We start from the raw sequence: 14,172 nt of genomic DNA, 5'->3' as shown, positions 1-14,172 counted from the left end.
TGTGGTCACTTTGAGGTAATCTGCGTTCACTGTCAAGAGCAGATGTATAATCACCTGTCAGTACATAGCACTTCACTGGCTCTTAAAATAAAATGAAATGTAAAGACCTCCTACTGTGAATTATATCACAGAAGAAATTTTGTTAGACTGACATGGAACAATAAAGTCGAGAAATTTGGTTGCGTTTGACCAAATTTCTCATACATCAATTTGTGTGAAGCTAAATGATCGTTATACCCAATATAACGCTGTTTGGCATCTATCAGTGAATCTGATCGACTGTTGACCATGATCATCCGGTAACTGCTCCGCATCCAGTACTTTTTGATCTGGGCAACAGTAGAACAACTCTGTCCTTGAAATGTTGCACCTTGACATGTTGGCCACAGATCAAGTCATTCAGAGATTGCCAAACTTAGAAACAATATGCCTTTATTTCTGACAAGATGCATCAATGTATCAAGGTGTCATCCTCGACTCCTCTCTCTCCTTTGCCCCTCACATTCACTCTCTCGCCAAATCCTGCCGTTTCCAGCTTCGCAACATTGCCCGCATTCGGCCCTTCCTCTCCCAGGATGCCACCAAATCTCTCGTCCACTCTCTGATTATCTCCCGCTTGGACTACTGCAACCTTCTCCTTATCGGCCTCCCCCTCTCTCATCTCGCTCCCCTTAGATCTGTACTTAACGCCGCTGCTAGGCTTATTTTCCTCTCTCGCCGTTCCACCTCTGTATCCCCACTCTACCAAGCCCTTCACTGGCTCCCCTTCCCCTACAGAATCCTTTTCAAGCTCCTCACTCTGACTTACAAGGCCCTCGCCAACTCCACTGCTCCCTACATCTCTAACCTTATCTCTATTCACACTCCCTCCCGCTCACTGCGATCGTCCAACGATCGTCGCCTCTCTTCCCCTCTGATTACCTCCTCTCACGCACGTATCCAAGACTTCTCCCGCGCCGCTCCCCTCCATTGGAACAAGCTCCCCCGCTCCATCAGAACTTCCCCTAATCTGTCCTCTTTCAAACGAACATTAAAAACCCACCTTTTCCTAAAAGCCTTCCAGTCTCATGCCTAAACTCCCACTGGTCGGCTACCTCTCTTTCTCATCCCTTCTTCCCTTCTCCCCCTTCCTCGACTCCGTCTCCGTTTCTCCCGTCTCTCTGTCTCACCCATGTGTCTGTCTGTCTTCCCCTCCCTTTAGATTGTTCGCTCCTTTGAGCAGGGCTCTCCTACCTTCTGTTTCCATCACTTTTAACTGCGCTCTCCAGCTACTCAGCTCACCTCCTCTCAGTCCCTCTGCCCTCTGTCTCCTCTCGCTTCTCTCCGCTCCCCTCAGTGACTCTCAACCTGTCATCCGTGCCCACCCTCTTGGGCCATAGTTACCTGCCTGTACTCACTTTTCCCCTCCCTCCCTCTCTTTCATGCTGTGCCTGAGCCCCCAGAGTTATAGTGCTTACTGTTACTTGTACTGTGCTGTTTCACCTTGTACTGTGCCATTGTTTGTCCTTGTACGGCGCTACGGATACTTTGTGGAGCCCTATAAAGAAAAATTAATAATAATAATAATCAATGTTTACTTTTTATATTTGTAATTGTAAACATTTTAATATAATATTTGTATTACTGCTTCCACAACACATGTATCAATTCATCAACTGATCAGTCACTTTAACTAAATAAATTCCCTTAAGCCCAGACAATGATAAATTATTTTTAATTTATTTTAATGTAATTATTCAGACAGATGAGCAAGCAAGCTTTATGCAATTTATACAGTACTTTTAAATAATGTATTCTGGACTATAGACTGCTTTTCATGAATAAAACTACTTCAATGCCATAAAATATATATAATATATAATATCATCATCATCACCATTTTTTTATATAGCGCCACTTATTCCACAGCGCTGTACAGAGAACTCATTCACATCAGTCCTTGCCTCATTGGAGCTTACAGTCTAAATTCCCTAACATACACACACAGACAGATATATATATAGAAAGAGAGACTAGGGTCAGTTTTGATAGCAGCCAATTAACCTACCAGTATGTTTTTTTTGAGTGTGGGACTAAACCGGAGCACCCGGAGGACACCCACGCAAACATGGGGAGATCATACAAACTCCACACAGATAAGGCCATGGTCGGGAACTGAACTCATGACCCCAGTGCTGTGAAGCAGAAGTGCTAACCGCTTAGCGACCATGCTGTCCATAATAATGCAATAGGGGACAGTAATATAATACACGACGGTCAAAATGACATTATGGGTTGTTTACTAGCTATAAAGAATGTGGATTCACAGCATTTTTTGTGGATGTTATGCACATAAAAAGCTGAACACTCCATTTGTCATTTTGGAAGATTCTCCATGTAAGTGACCACATGCAGGATTGCGATGCATCATGTGATTACGTATGATGGCCAAAGCTAAAACCTCACCTCAGTATCTCCCCTGCTTTTGGATGACCCCTTAATTAATTAATTTAAACTAACCTTGTTCTCCTAAAATAATGATGCCAATGTGAAAGTCACCTCCGATACATTATGATTCCCGTAAGCATAATCTGTGTGCTGTTAGACAATGCAGAGCATGGCGTATCGACTTGCAATATAGAAATTAAGAAAAAAGACTGCATTCCTAGGGGTGTATTTACCAAACTGTGGGTTTGAAAAAGTGGAGATGTTGTCTATAGCAACCAAGCTGTCATTCTAGCTGTCATTTTGTAGAATGTACTAAATAAATGATAGCTAGAATCTGATTGGTTGCTATAAGCAACATGTCCACTTTTTCATAGTATATGTACTCCCTAGTCTTTAGTATATGTACTCCCTAGTCTTGTATGCAATTAAATTGCTATATTCCAAAACAGATCAAGCATGGCATGAAATTAATCAGATTGTGCCTGTGTACTTGTCCTTCATGTTTCCATGTTTCGTTTATTTTCCAATACAGCAATTTTATTTGCATAAAATACTCAGAACTCCAAAAATACTGCTCATTTTAACCTCAATTATATCTTAAACAACTCATGAGATCAAGGGGACATTTGTCTTTATTTCATATGTCATAGTTGTACATTTTGGTCTGTGAATCACAGTGGCTTTAGTGCATATAAATGCACTTACCAGTGTAAAGTGTGCATGGACGGTGCAAAATGTATCCAAATTAAAGCAGTGCCCCAAATTGAGCCCCTTTGAGGATATTTAAACATTATTTTGTGGGCCTAAAAAGATTTTCAGGCACCATAAAACCACGACTCTAAAGGGGCCACAACATGTGGCCCCTGAAGTGTATCAGGTCACCCATCGCTGCTTTAGGGACTACTCAATATTTGTTCGACACACAACCAGTAACTTTATACCATGAAGTGCAGCTAAGAATAATAATATACGTAATAGCAATAGCACATGTCCAAATATAAGAATGCTATGCTGTTGTTATAGCCAAACTCATGCAACAGTCAGTAGCAATAATGATAATAATACTTATCAAAATCATGATTTGAGGGGCTTACTAAAGTGCAGTGATGAGGAATATAATTTATCTGGACATTTTACAGGCAACAGGACTGAACATTCTATAATTGAATTGAGTAAGTTATATTTAACTATTTTATACAATATCTTCTCATACAATAACATTGATATGAATGAAACAGAGCACAGTCTCACTCTCCAGCTTGAGCAACAGCAACTGTATGATATATATAAATGAACCTGGATTTTACTGGTGGCATGTCAAATTTTACTGCTTGTGGGAATGTATTTTGTTTTGGTTAAATCTAGCTATAAAGCTATAAGGAAATACATTGTAAGAATATGTTAACTTCTCTTTGGTGTAAGTGGCACTTATATGATAATATACTCATTGAACTCTATTTGTAACACATGTATGTGGTTATGGGAAAGTGCAATACTCTAAAGGTGTAATGATGGTGTTAAGCAGCAAATACTAATGTCGGATATGTTTGGATTTTATTTTATATGAGTAACTTGGTATTTTTAACTAAAAAAGCAAATCGTATTAAACGCTTCTAATGTACCCATTTACTCTAATTGTATGCTGCCATTATATACACCCTATCCCAATGACGGTGCACCTGTTCAATTGAGCTTAAGGAAACAATTAAAACAATTCATTCTTCCACAATGGTCATTTTTAGAAAGAAAAAAAAGAAAGACAAAAATGATTTATTGTTGACAGCAATATGATATTTACACTGTATGCAAGAAACATTTTTATATCCAAAGAGTAGCTTTTATTTTCCTTTGAACTGGACAGTAGAGGATGCAAAAAGCATCATGTAGAAGATACAGCTACTCAATGACTAATTGATACAGTAATTATAATTTTGACATTGCACCTTTAAATAGTATTGCACTACAAATTGTTGCTCATGGGGAAGCGTTTATTAATAGCTGTATATTACTAATACTATTTCCGGTTATGTACAGTAAGTAGTGTAATTATAATGTTTTGTGCCAAGGACAAAGCTCCAGTGGGACTTTTTTCAATACCTATGTAATGTCACAGAATATTACATAATAATACATGATTTGATAGTTTATACTGTAATACCATATTCTACACCAGGGCCCTCTTAAGAACATCTTTGGTCCCCGGGCACAGCAGTGCACCGGGGACCCTATATATACAAAAAAAAATAAAAATGATTATATATATGGGCCCTGCAGCCCAGGGGGGCCCGTCGGAGGCAGGAAAAAAAAAACCCTGAAAAAAAAGAAGAAAATACTTACCGTGCTGTCAGCTGGCGATCCGGCTCCCTCCCTGGTCTCCTCCTCCGTCGCGCTCCGCAATGGATGTCGGGCAGGCGTGATGACGTCACGCCCAACATGCACTGCGAGCCCTGTTCTACACTATCATAGATCAGCACAGCCTTGATGTGCAAATGATGTTGGCACTTTGTGGCAGATGGGCGGTAGCTGTTACAGCTATACACCATTGGGAACTGCTTTTTCTAAGGGAAACCTTCCTGGAATACATCTGTGATTTAAATTGTCATGTTTATTTTTTGTTACCCTGAGATATGACACAGATTTTCTCTCTACTGAGCTGTGTCAAGTTCTGCCTGATGATACAAAGGCATTACTAGAATAACTTGAATGAAGCAAGAAAGATAAAGCATTGTACTTAATAACGAGGGCAACATAGAGCACCCAAACTGATAAATTATAGCCATTTAAATGTGCATAACCCCTTTATATGAAGTTTACATACATCAGTCTAGGCAGAACTATGTTGATCTAAGGGATTATAGATAAAACGAATAACAACGTTTGGGAAGGGTCGGCATGGACCACATGAGTAATCTGAGGTTTAATTTCAAAATTATAGAAGCTCTACCTTAGAAGAAACCGTGATTAGCTTAGAAATTGGAAGACTTGTGCAACAGTACCTGTACTTTCACCCCACTAAACATAACCCGGCACTTCCTGTTCTGAATTGCACTATTCTATATAACACACAACAGCTACAAGCATATTTTTTTACTTTTATTGTGGCTAAAAAAGTTTCTTTGAGCAGAAAAATGATGATGTTGTGATTTTCTCCCCCACTGACTTTTTTTTCATGTAGCACACAAATATCAACTTTAAATGTCAGTGTACAAATAAGCTATCAAGTATTTAACTTATGTGCAAAACAGAACAATCATTTGCACCCCTTGCATTGTAACATGGTTTTGTCCAGGAGACTGAAATAAGGAGCTTCTTCATTTAAGATCCTTAATAAATCAGGCCGAAGGTGAGTGTGTCTGAGTGTAGTAAGAATATATATATGGTACAGTGCAGTGGGAAACTTCAATCCTAATGGTAAGTAATGGATATGGATGTGGACAAGGGATAACCCCAGTCTGCGTAAATAAAGGAACCTCTAATTCTATCTGCACGAACATCTGACCGAACTGCAAGGTATAATGTAAACCAGATTTGGACCCCTAATTATTGCTTACCATTAGGATTAGTGCACTCACAAGCTCTCACCCAATTATTAAAGCGCTGTGGAATTTTACATTTGCTATTATCTATTCCCTTAGAGGATTATGAATCTCTAGATTTCCAATTGGAAGTTCTTTATTCCTATATTCACTTATAGGGAGAGCAGATTAGGACACCCTCTCAAAATAACTATATCACCATTTGAATTATATTAATGGAAGCCTAAAAACTACTTAACTTTAATCCAGAACCTGCAAAGAAGGAGGGACACCATATAGTGCAGAATACACTGCACTCTACCATCCTTCTCTGATGTGCTGTGTGACCTCCATGCGTTGTGCAGAGGAGGTCATGTGATGCGGAAGCCGGCTGCTCCAGTTCAGTATTATGATCTGCTTTATAGTATAAAGCACAGAATAACTCACGCCGGGGCATAGAGCTAGTGAATGCTCGCAGAGACTAAATTATAATCAATAATTTGTAGTTCAGTAGGTCTCATTTCTACAGTAAAGTAAAAAATCTTGGATTGGATAAAGAGTTAGAGGTGTGTTTTATAGCTTTAGATAAGTGTTTACTGTATTTCCATGATGCTAAGGAATCATTGAGCAAGAACCTCAAGATATCAAAAAGCAATAAACATAAACTCGTTATGAAAGTGTAGTATGTGAATTCTATGTTTTCTTTAAAAGCAGTTACTTTTTGACACTTTTGCTTTTCTACAGACATGAAAACCTTCTGAATATCATACAATGTATCATTTATAGGGTTCCACATATCTTTTATTGCTATCTTTTATTTATTAAGTGGCAATAAATTGTGTAACACTCTACATTGAAGGGATCATGTACAGACCAATGACATGAAACAGAAGGTAAAGATGGCCCTACCTAAACAAGCTTACAATTAACGAGGTGTATTGTACACTTGAAACATATGGCTGCGGAATAGCAATTGTAGCTATTTGTGGGGGTACATGTTCATGGATACTGTGTTATTTCTTGGCCTCGGGCAGTTGATCTGTGCCAGCCTCTGACTCCTGGCAGCTGACAACCACAGACACAGTGGATGGTCGGCGACCACAGGCACCGCTCCAGCCAACAATCAGAGACACAGCACTAACTCACAGACCAGACAGCTGGCAATCACTGGCACTGCGCCAGTTCCATGCCCCAGACAGTGGACAATTACAAGTACAGTGCTGCTGCCTGGCTCAGGGCAACCGGTTACCACAGAAACTGTGCCAGTTCCCGTCAGCTGCCTATCACAGGCACCATGCCAGTTCCCAGCTCCAGGCATTTGGTGATATATGTACACATATACAGTTTTTTATAGCGTCTCATTGCATGCTGTTAATACACATCACATTTGTAGATGCCAAATTGTTCCTGTAATATAGCTAAATTGAAATATATAAAAATCTCTGTGTGTAGGTACATGGGCATCTTTAATTAGTATTCTGGATAATATTGAGTCAACATTCATTAATAATTAGATTGCTTTTATTTCTTTTTATAATCCTGGGGTACATCTTTTGGGCCTTTTCAATTCTTTTCTTTGTTTCAGCCTCTGGTTGTGGGCTAATTTGCATGTCTGGTTTGGTGGTAACTAACCAGGTATGTAAAAGATTTAATGTTAAATGGCATGCTTTGATTGAATTCCTAGTCCATCACAGAGACAACAAAACCAAGAACAGTTGAAGATATTCTGTCAGCTACCGCAAGGCATTTTAAAAAGTGTGGGCTGCAGCAGGTAAGATCATTTTTTTTCACAAATATTTTTATGACAGCTGTGTACAAGTACAATAGTGCATGTCAGAAAAAAAGGAGTACAAGTGCAAGGTAAAGCTAGTGTTTCGTAGACAAAGTTAACAATTGCCTAAGGCTGGGTACAAACTACTGGGTCTTAAGCCGATTCTCGGGCCAATCACCCAATAAACGAGAGTTCGGCCCAATATTGCATTAGTGTGTACACTGCAATGATGAGCAATTATCGTTACAAAGCTCATAGTATCGTTCATATAATTTTTAAACCGGACTAAAAAAGTTTGTTCAATGATGGAACAATGTCATTCCAATTCTGCACTGTGTATGCAATCACGAGCAGGATCTCCATAGAGTTTACAGAGTCGTGATCTTTTCAGCCAATAGTTTTGTTTTTTAAAGTGGAATCGACAGGACTGGTGAGAGAGTGTAGATGTGAGAAATAAAGCAGAGGGCGGAGTCAAGTGTGACACCAAAGGGCGGAGTCAAGTGTGACACCAAGGAAGCAGGCTTGGGAGACTGAGGAAATTGTGGTGTTATTGAGTGAGGGAGTTTTGAGGGGAGGTGGTGATTCTGGCAGGAGAGAAGATAATATGCTCTGTTTGGATATGTTGAGCTTTAGGTAGCATTGGGACATCCATGTGGCAATAGCTGAAAGACAGTTGGTTACATGAGAGAGTACAGAAGGAGAGAGGTTAGGGGAAGAGATATAGATTTGGGTGTCATCAGCATAGAGGTGGTAATGGGCAACTGAGCAATTTATGTGTATAATGTAAAAAGTAAAGGGCCAAGAGCAGAACCTGCAAAAGAAATGGATCGATAGGTAGCAAGTGAACCAGGAAAGAACTGTGTCACAAAGGCCAATAGAGTGAAGGGTGTGTAGGAGAAAAAGATGATCAACAGTGTAAAAAGCAGCAGAGAGGTACAGGAGAATGAGTATGGAGAAATGACCATTATGGGTATATATACTAACCTGCGGGTTTGAAAAAGTGGAGATGTTGCCTATAGCAGCCAATTAGATTCCAGCTGTCATTTTGTAGAATGTACTAAGTAAACGAGAGCTAGAATCTGATTGGTTGCTATTGGCAACATCTACACAAACCCGCCGTTTAGTAAATATACCCCTTAGACTTTGCAGTAAGTAGATCATTGATCACTTTTGTGAGAGCAGATTCAGTGGAACATTGAGGATGGAAGCCTGATTGCAGAGAGTAGAGAATGGAATTATAGGAGAGAAAGCGAGAGCATTTGCACACTAATTGCTCAAGTAGTTTGGAGGCAATGGGGAGGAGAGAAATAGGGCGGTAGTTGGAGAGAGAGGCTGTATCGAGAGATGGTTTCTTTAGAATTGGTGAGACGAACGCATGTTTGAAGGAGGATGGAAATGTGCCAGTGGAAAGAGACAGGTTGAAGTGGTGAGCTAGAGCGGTAAATTTGGGAGAGAATAGGGTCATTGAGACAGCTTGTAGGGTGAGATGATGAGATAAGTGTAGAGCTTTCGTCTTCAGGTATTGGAGATAATGAATTAATGGTGAATGGGGAGTGTAGAAGAAGGTGGGTAGAGTGGGTAAAGTATGTGGAATTTGGCATGAGAAAATATCTTGTCGAATGGTGTTCATTTTGTCTTTGAAGTAGGTATCAAAATCATGGAATGTGAGGGAGGAAGGAGGAGGAGATGCAGGTGGGCAGAGAATTAAGTTGAAGGTGGCAAAGTAGCAATGTAGGTTAGAAGACTTTGCAGATATTAGAGATTCAAAGACTGTTTGCTTGGCAATTGAAAGGGCAGCACTGTAAGATGAAAGGATGAGTTTATAGTGGAGGAAATCAGGATAGGAATGAGATTTTTCTCAGTGGCACTCTACAGTGCGGCAACTTTTGCAGGTAGCGGGTCAGTTTGGTGTACCTTGGTTGGGGTTTGAATCATCGGAGACTGTATGTGGTAGCTAGAGCTGCATTGTCTAGGGCAGAAGTGAGTATTGTTGCCCAGCAGCAAATTCAGGATATCTAAAGGGGAGGTTCCACATGTTAGATTTCAGAACAAAAAAAAACTTGACATCACACACATGTTACACTTGACTGACATCTCCCCCTCTGCCCGCAAGCTTTTGTCACACATGCCCCTCTGCCCACCAGTTTTTCTTTAAAATGCCACCCTGCCCACCTGTCAAACATGCTCTCCTCTCACATGCCCCCTTGTCAGCCAGCTTTTTTCTCACACACCCTCTTGCTTACAAGATTTTAATAACTAGCTTAATACTTAAAGGTTGAGCAGACATTTTTTTTTTAGTGTTTGCCCACTACTTGGCTGTCCTCTGTTGCTGTATTAATATAATTAATTTTACATCTACAGAATAAATTAACACAGGCAAATAAATAGAGAAAGATAATCTAAATGACATAAAGTAAATCTTTCTATATTTCCATTTGTTAATGTATTTCTGCAGATGTAAAATTAATTATGCTAATAAACAGCAACAGAGGACAGCCAAGTAGTGGGCACATACAAAAAAACATAAATGTTTCCTCAACTATGTAGTTCCTTTAAATTAATAGGAGCCTATTTATTAAAGTGCAATCAGCCATTATAACTACGAAAACAGCCGTTTTCTCCGTAAAATGGTCCTTGCTCAATTTAAGAAGGGTTTATGCCGTAACCCATTTAACGTTTCTTAACGCAGTCCCCATAGATTAATATGAGGATTGCGAAGTTCTACAATTGCAGCAAGGTAATAAGGTAAGTCACCATACTGATTAAAAACATAGACCCCATAGTTTGTATCTCATGGGGATTTCTAAGCGTAATCCCCCCTCAACTCACTCCCACTTTCTCCAGCCACATCTCCACCTAGTTTTACCAGTTCCCCACCATTTTCTGTAATCTCATACTCCACCCCCCCCCCATTTTCTGTAGCATTCTCCCCCACAACCATTTTCTGTAGCATTCTCTCCTCCCCACCCCCAATTTTCTGTAGCATCCTCTCCTCCCACCACCCATGTTCTGCAGCATCCCCCCCATTACTGTTTTCTTTGGCATTCTCCCCCTACCACTCCTGTTTTCTTTTGGCATTCTCCACCCCTCCTCCCCCCATTTTGTTTGCCATATTTTCCCCCTCTCCTGTTTTCTTTGATATTCTCCCCGCCCTGCTTTCTTTGGCACATCCTCCCCGCTCTCCTGTTTTGTTTGGTATTCTTTTTCTTTCTCCTTCTCTCCCCCCTGCTTTGTTTGGCATTCTCCATTCTCTCCCCCACCCCCTGTTTTCCTTGCCACTACCACCCCCCATTTTCTTTGGCAGCGTTGTGACATCACGATGCTGTTAGCAGCCGGGACCCGGACAGTTTGGGAAATGTGGTGCTGCACTGTAGCAGCACCGCAATGCAGTCCTTGAGTCTGCAGAATAGATAGGACATGGGCGCACCGCCCGTAATTACTTAAATAATAATTAGCATTATTAATGATTAATCGGCCGCAGTGCTGTCCCCTGGAGGCCGGCGCACCAGACAGCTGCCTAATTGTAGCGCCGGCCCTGGCCCGATTAGGGCAGGATAAATAGGTGACATAGCATGACCAATGCAGGCCAGAAGACTAGGATATTTGAGAGGCAGGCGTAATCAGTGACTGTTCTGTCAGAGAACATATAGCTGGGCTAGGTATAGTATTCAAGGCCCTAAGAGGTCAAGAAATAATTGCGACTAGGTCAGTTGAGTTTTCCAGTTGGGCAGAGCATCCAGTTGCATAGCCGAGTAACTTGGTTATGCAACTGGACGCTCTATGCAAGAGCCTGATTATCCAATAGGCTGACTAGGCTGCAGCCTAGGGCGCAAGGCCTTTAGGGGAAGCAAAATTGAGATTTATTTTAATTTTGAGATTAATTTTAAAATAGCATAGAATAGTTGTTCCCCAAAGTAAAAGAAATCCTGAAAGAAAATTCCAGCAAGGTTTTATGATGTATTACCATGGTAAAGCCTGAAGACAATGAGTCATCCTTGGGCAGGCGCATGATGGGGATGTGAGTAGGAGAGACAAGGATAGTGACAGGCACATGTACCTCAGCACTCCCTCTCCTCTTCACCCACAGTAGCGCTCGTTCATGCCTCCATTCTGATTTTAATGAAAACAAAATGAGTGACAAAGATTTCTGTGACCCTTTTAAAACGTCAAGTAGAGCTGAATTTTTGCAAATAAGGGAACATAAACTTTTGAAGAGGAGAAGGAAACCAGATTTCAAATAAAGAACAAATTCATTTTTACCTACCACGTATTAGCCTGCTGTGGAAGGCAAGGGGGCGCTACAGGAGTACTAATCTAGGGCGGCCTGAACCCTTAATCAGGTCTTGGCCGGGTTTCTACAGAAAGCAGAACAATTTAGGTCGTTGTAGGGAAACTAGTCCCCTATAGGCTTGTAATTGCCGGTGGGTGCAGAGAGCAGTGTGAGATATGTCTTTTCAGTATGGCGTCTAAGCCATGCCCCTGGTAAGATCATTTTGACTTTGAGTCTTAGAACTTATCCTAATGTGATATTGTCATGTTTAAATGTAATGTTTAAATGTCATGTTTAAATGTAAATTATGTAATATTTATATAATATAGCTATAGTTAGTAGAATGACAGGTTAATGTTCATTTTAATAATTCTTGTGAAATAAAATTCAGTAGGAAAACAATTATATATAGAAGATGAGCTCATATAGATATTTGGTATAGACATATGTGCTATCTTTCCATACTTGTCAAAGGGACCATGATTTTCAAGATCAGTCCCCACTGCCCATGCTTTTTTTGTGTATGCCAGACCTAATTTTCAGTTTCTATTTAAGAAAACATTTATTGAAGGTGTCATGATAATGGTCTAAAATTTAATTATATTAATGATAATTCCCAGTGATGAGTTGCTTTATCTTCTGAAGTCACTGAGTGTACACGAGTTAAGGATTAAGTACAAAAATCTATTTAAAAAGCCCTGTGAGTCTATTTAATTTGAGACATTTGATGTTCTGTTAAGAACTGTTGGATTGGGTGTGCCTCTCTGGATCACAGTTTAAATCAACAGGCCAAGATAAGGGCTATAAACAGGCAACACTGTTTAATCACCATCTGACAAGTTTGTCTTTGTTTAATACCTTTTACAAATTTGTCTCAGTAGCTAGCTGTAAGCATTGAAGTTTTATTTTCTGACAAATTGTGTATATGCACATTTATGTTTGTTTTTTATTTAGTTAGTTATTTTAACATAATAGATTAAATTAACAAAAAAAAAATCAAATATATGGATTAGATTTGAAAAAAATTATAGTTAAATTTGATTTTGTTTTGTTTTTTTTGTTGCGTTTGTTATTATATTGTGACCAATTTTTATTTTAATTTATGATTGTATAAAAGTTATCAGTGAGAAAATCCATGTATGTGCATGCTGTGGGCAGCACAGTGGCCTAGTGGTTAGCACTTGTGCTTCGCAGCACTGAGGTCATGAGTTCAATTCCCAACCATGGCCTTATCTGTGTGGAGTTTGTATGTTCTCCCTGTGTTTGCATGGGTTTACTCCGGGTGCTCCAGTTTCCTCCCACACTCCAAAAACATACTGGTAGGTTAATTGGCTGCTATCAAAAATTGACCCTAGTCTCTACCTCTCTGTCTGTATGTATATGTATATGTCTATGTGTGTGTCTATATTAGGGAATTTAGACTGTAAGCTCCAATGGGGCAGGGACTGATGTGAATGAGTTCTCTGTACAGCGCTGCGGAATTAGTGGCGCTGTATAAATAAATGATGATGATGTGAATTCATTCTAAATGCAATTGCTCACAAAAACTACTTCCACCACATAGACACACATGTCTATGTTTACGGAAATTACGCACTGATTATACAGAATGTATTCCCACCCTTATTCACATTGTATCGCACCTTAAGACCTGTTTGGATTTGAATACCAGTGGAAATACGTAAAGTTGCATACTCCTATTTAAAAAAGTAAAATACGCATGTTTTGCATTCCAATTTGAATTCTAGTTATTCTTTAATTAGAATTTTATTTGAAAGTGGCAATTAATAAATGAAATATATTAAAGTAAAGAGTAGAAAGTATAAATATTTTATTTACACAGATGATTGGTACAATTCATTTTTTATTATTTATACTCTTTATACATTCTTTTATACTCTAAACAAAGTCTCATTTATATATTTTTTTCTTGTTTACTTTTGAACTCTCTTAGATCAATATGGTATTGTATTTATATCTGTTGTGTTGCTTGAGTTTATGCCTTACCTCATCTCTTTAAAAGAAATAGTGTTCTTTCTGGCAAGAAAATGCCTTAATCTCTTGTTAATTGCTGCTAAAACAATGTGCTCATGACAGATTCTGGGAATCTTTCAGACAACTAACTGCAAGATTACGAGAGTGCAAATGAAACTTGGACCTGTTTTTGTGCAAATACAGTGACTTTATAC

At 39.5% G+C, this 14,172-nt stretch overlaps 1 protein-coding gene across 3 annotated transcripts in view; it reads left to right on the top strand.

Moving 5' to 3' along the window:
• SH2D4A (SH2 domain containing 4A) overlaps positions 1 to 14,172 on the top strand; it is a 113,492-nt gene that overhangs the window by 82,412 nt on the left and 16,908 nt on the right. For 2 of the 3 annotated variants that reach the window (XM_075204580.1, XM_075204579.1), the window contains exon 5: positions 7,627 to 7,713. The exons of the other annotated variant lie outside the window; for it this stretch is intronic. In XM_075204580.1, the coding sequence (XP_075060681.1) occupies positions 7,627 to 7,713 (87 nt within the window). The remainder of the gene's footprint in view (positions 1 to 7,626; positions 7,714 to 14,172) is intronic. 3 annotated transcript variants of the gene reach the window in all.

The sequence above is a fragment of the Mixophyes fleayi genome, chromosome 1, assembly GCF_038048845.1.
Source record: "Mixophyes fleayi isolate aMixFle1 chromosome 1, aMixFle1.hap1, whole genome shotgun sequence".
Classification (NCBI taxonomy): Eukaryota; Metazoa; Chordata; class Amphibia; order Anura; family Limnodynastidae; genus Mixophyes; species Mixophyes fleayi.
Note: the sequence above shows the minus strand (reverse complement) of the source record. Positions and strands in the feature narration are given on the sequence as shown.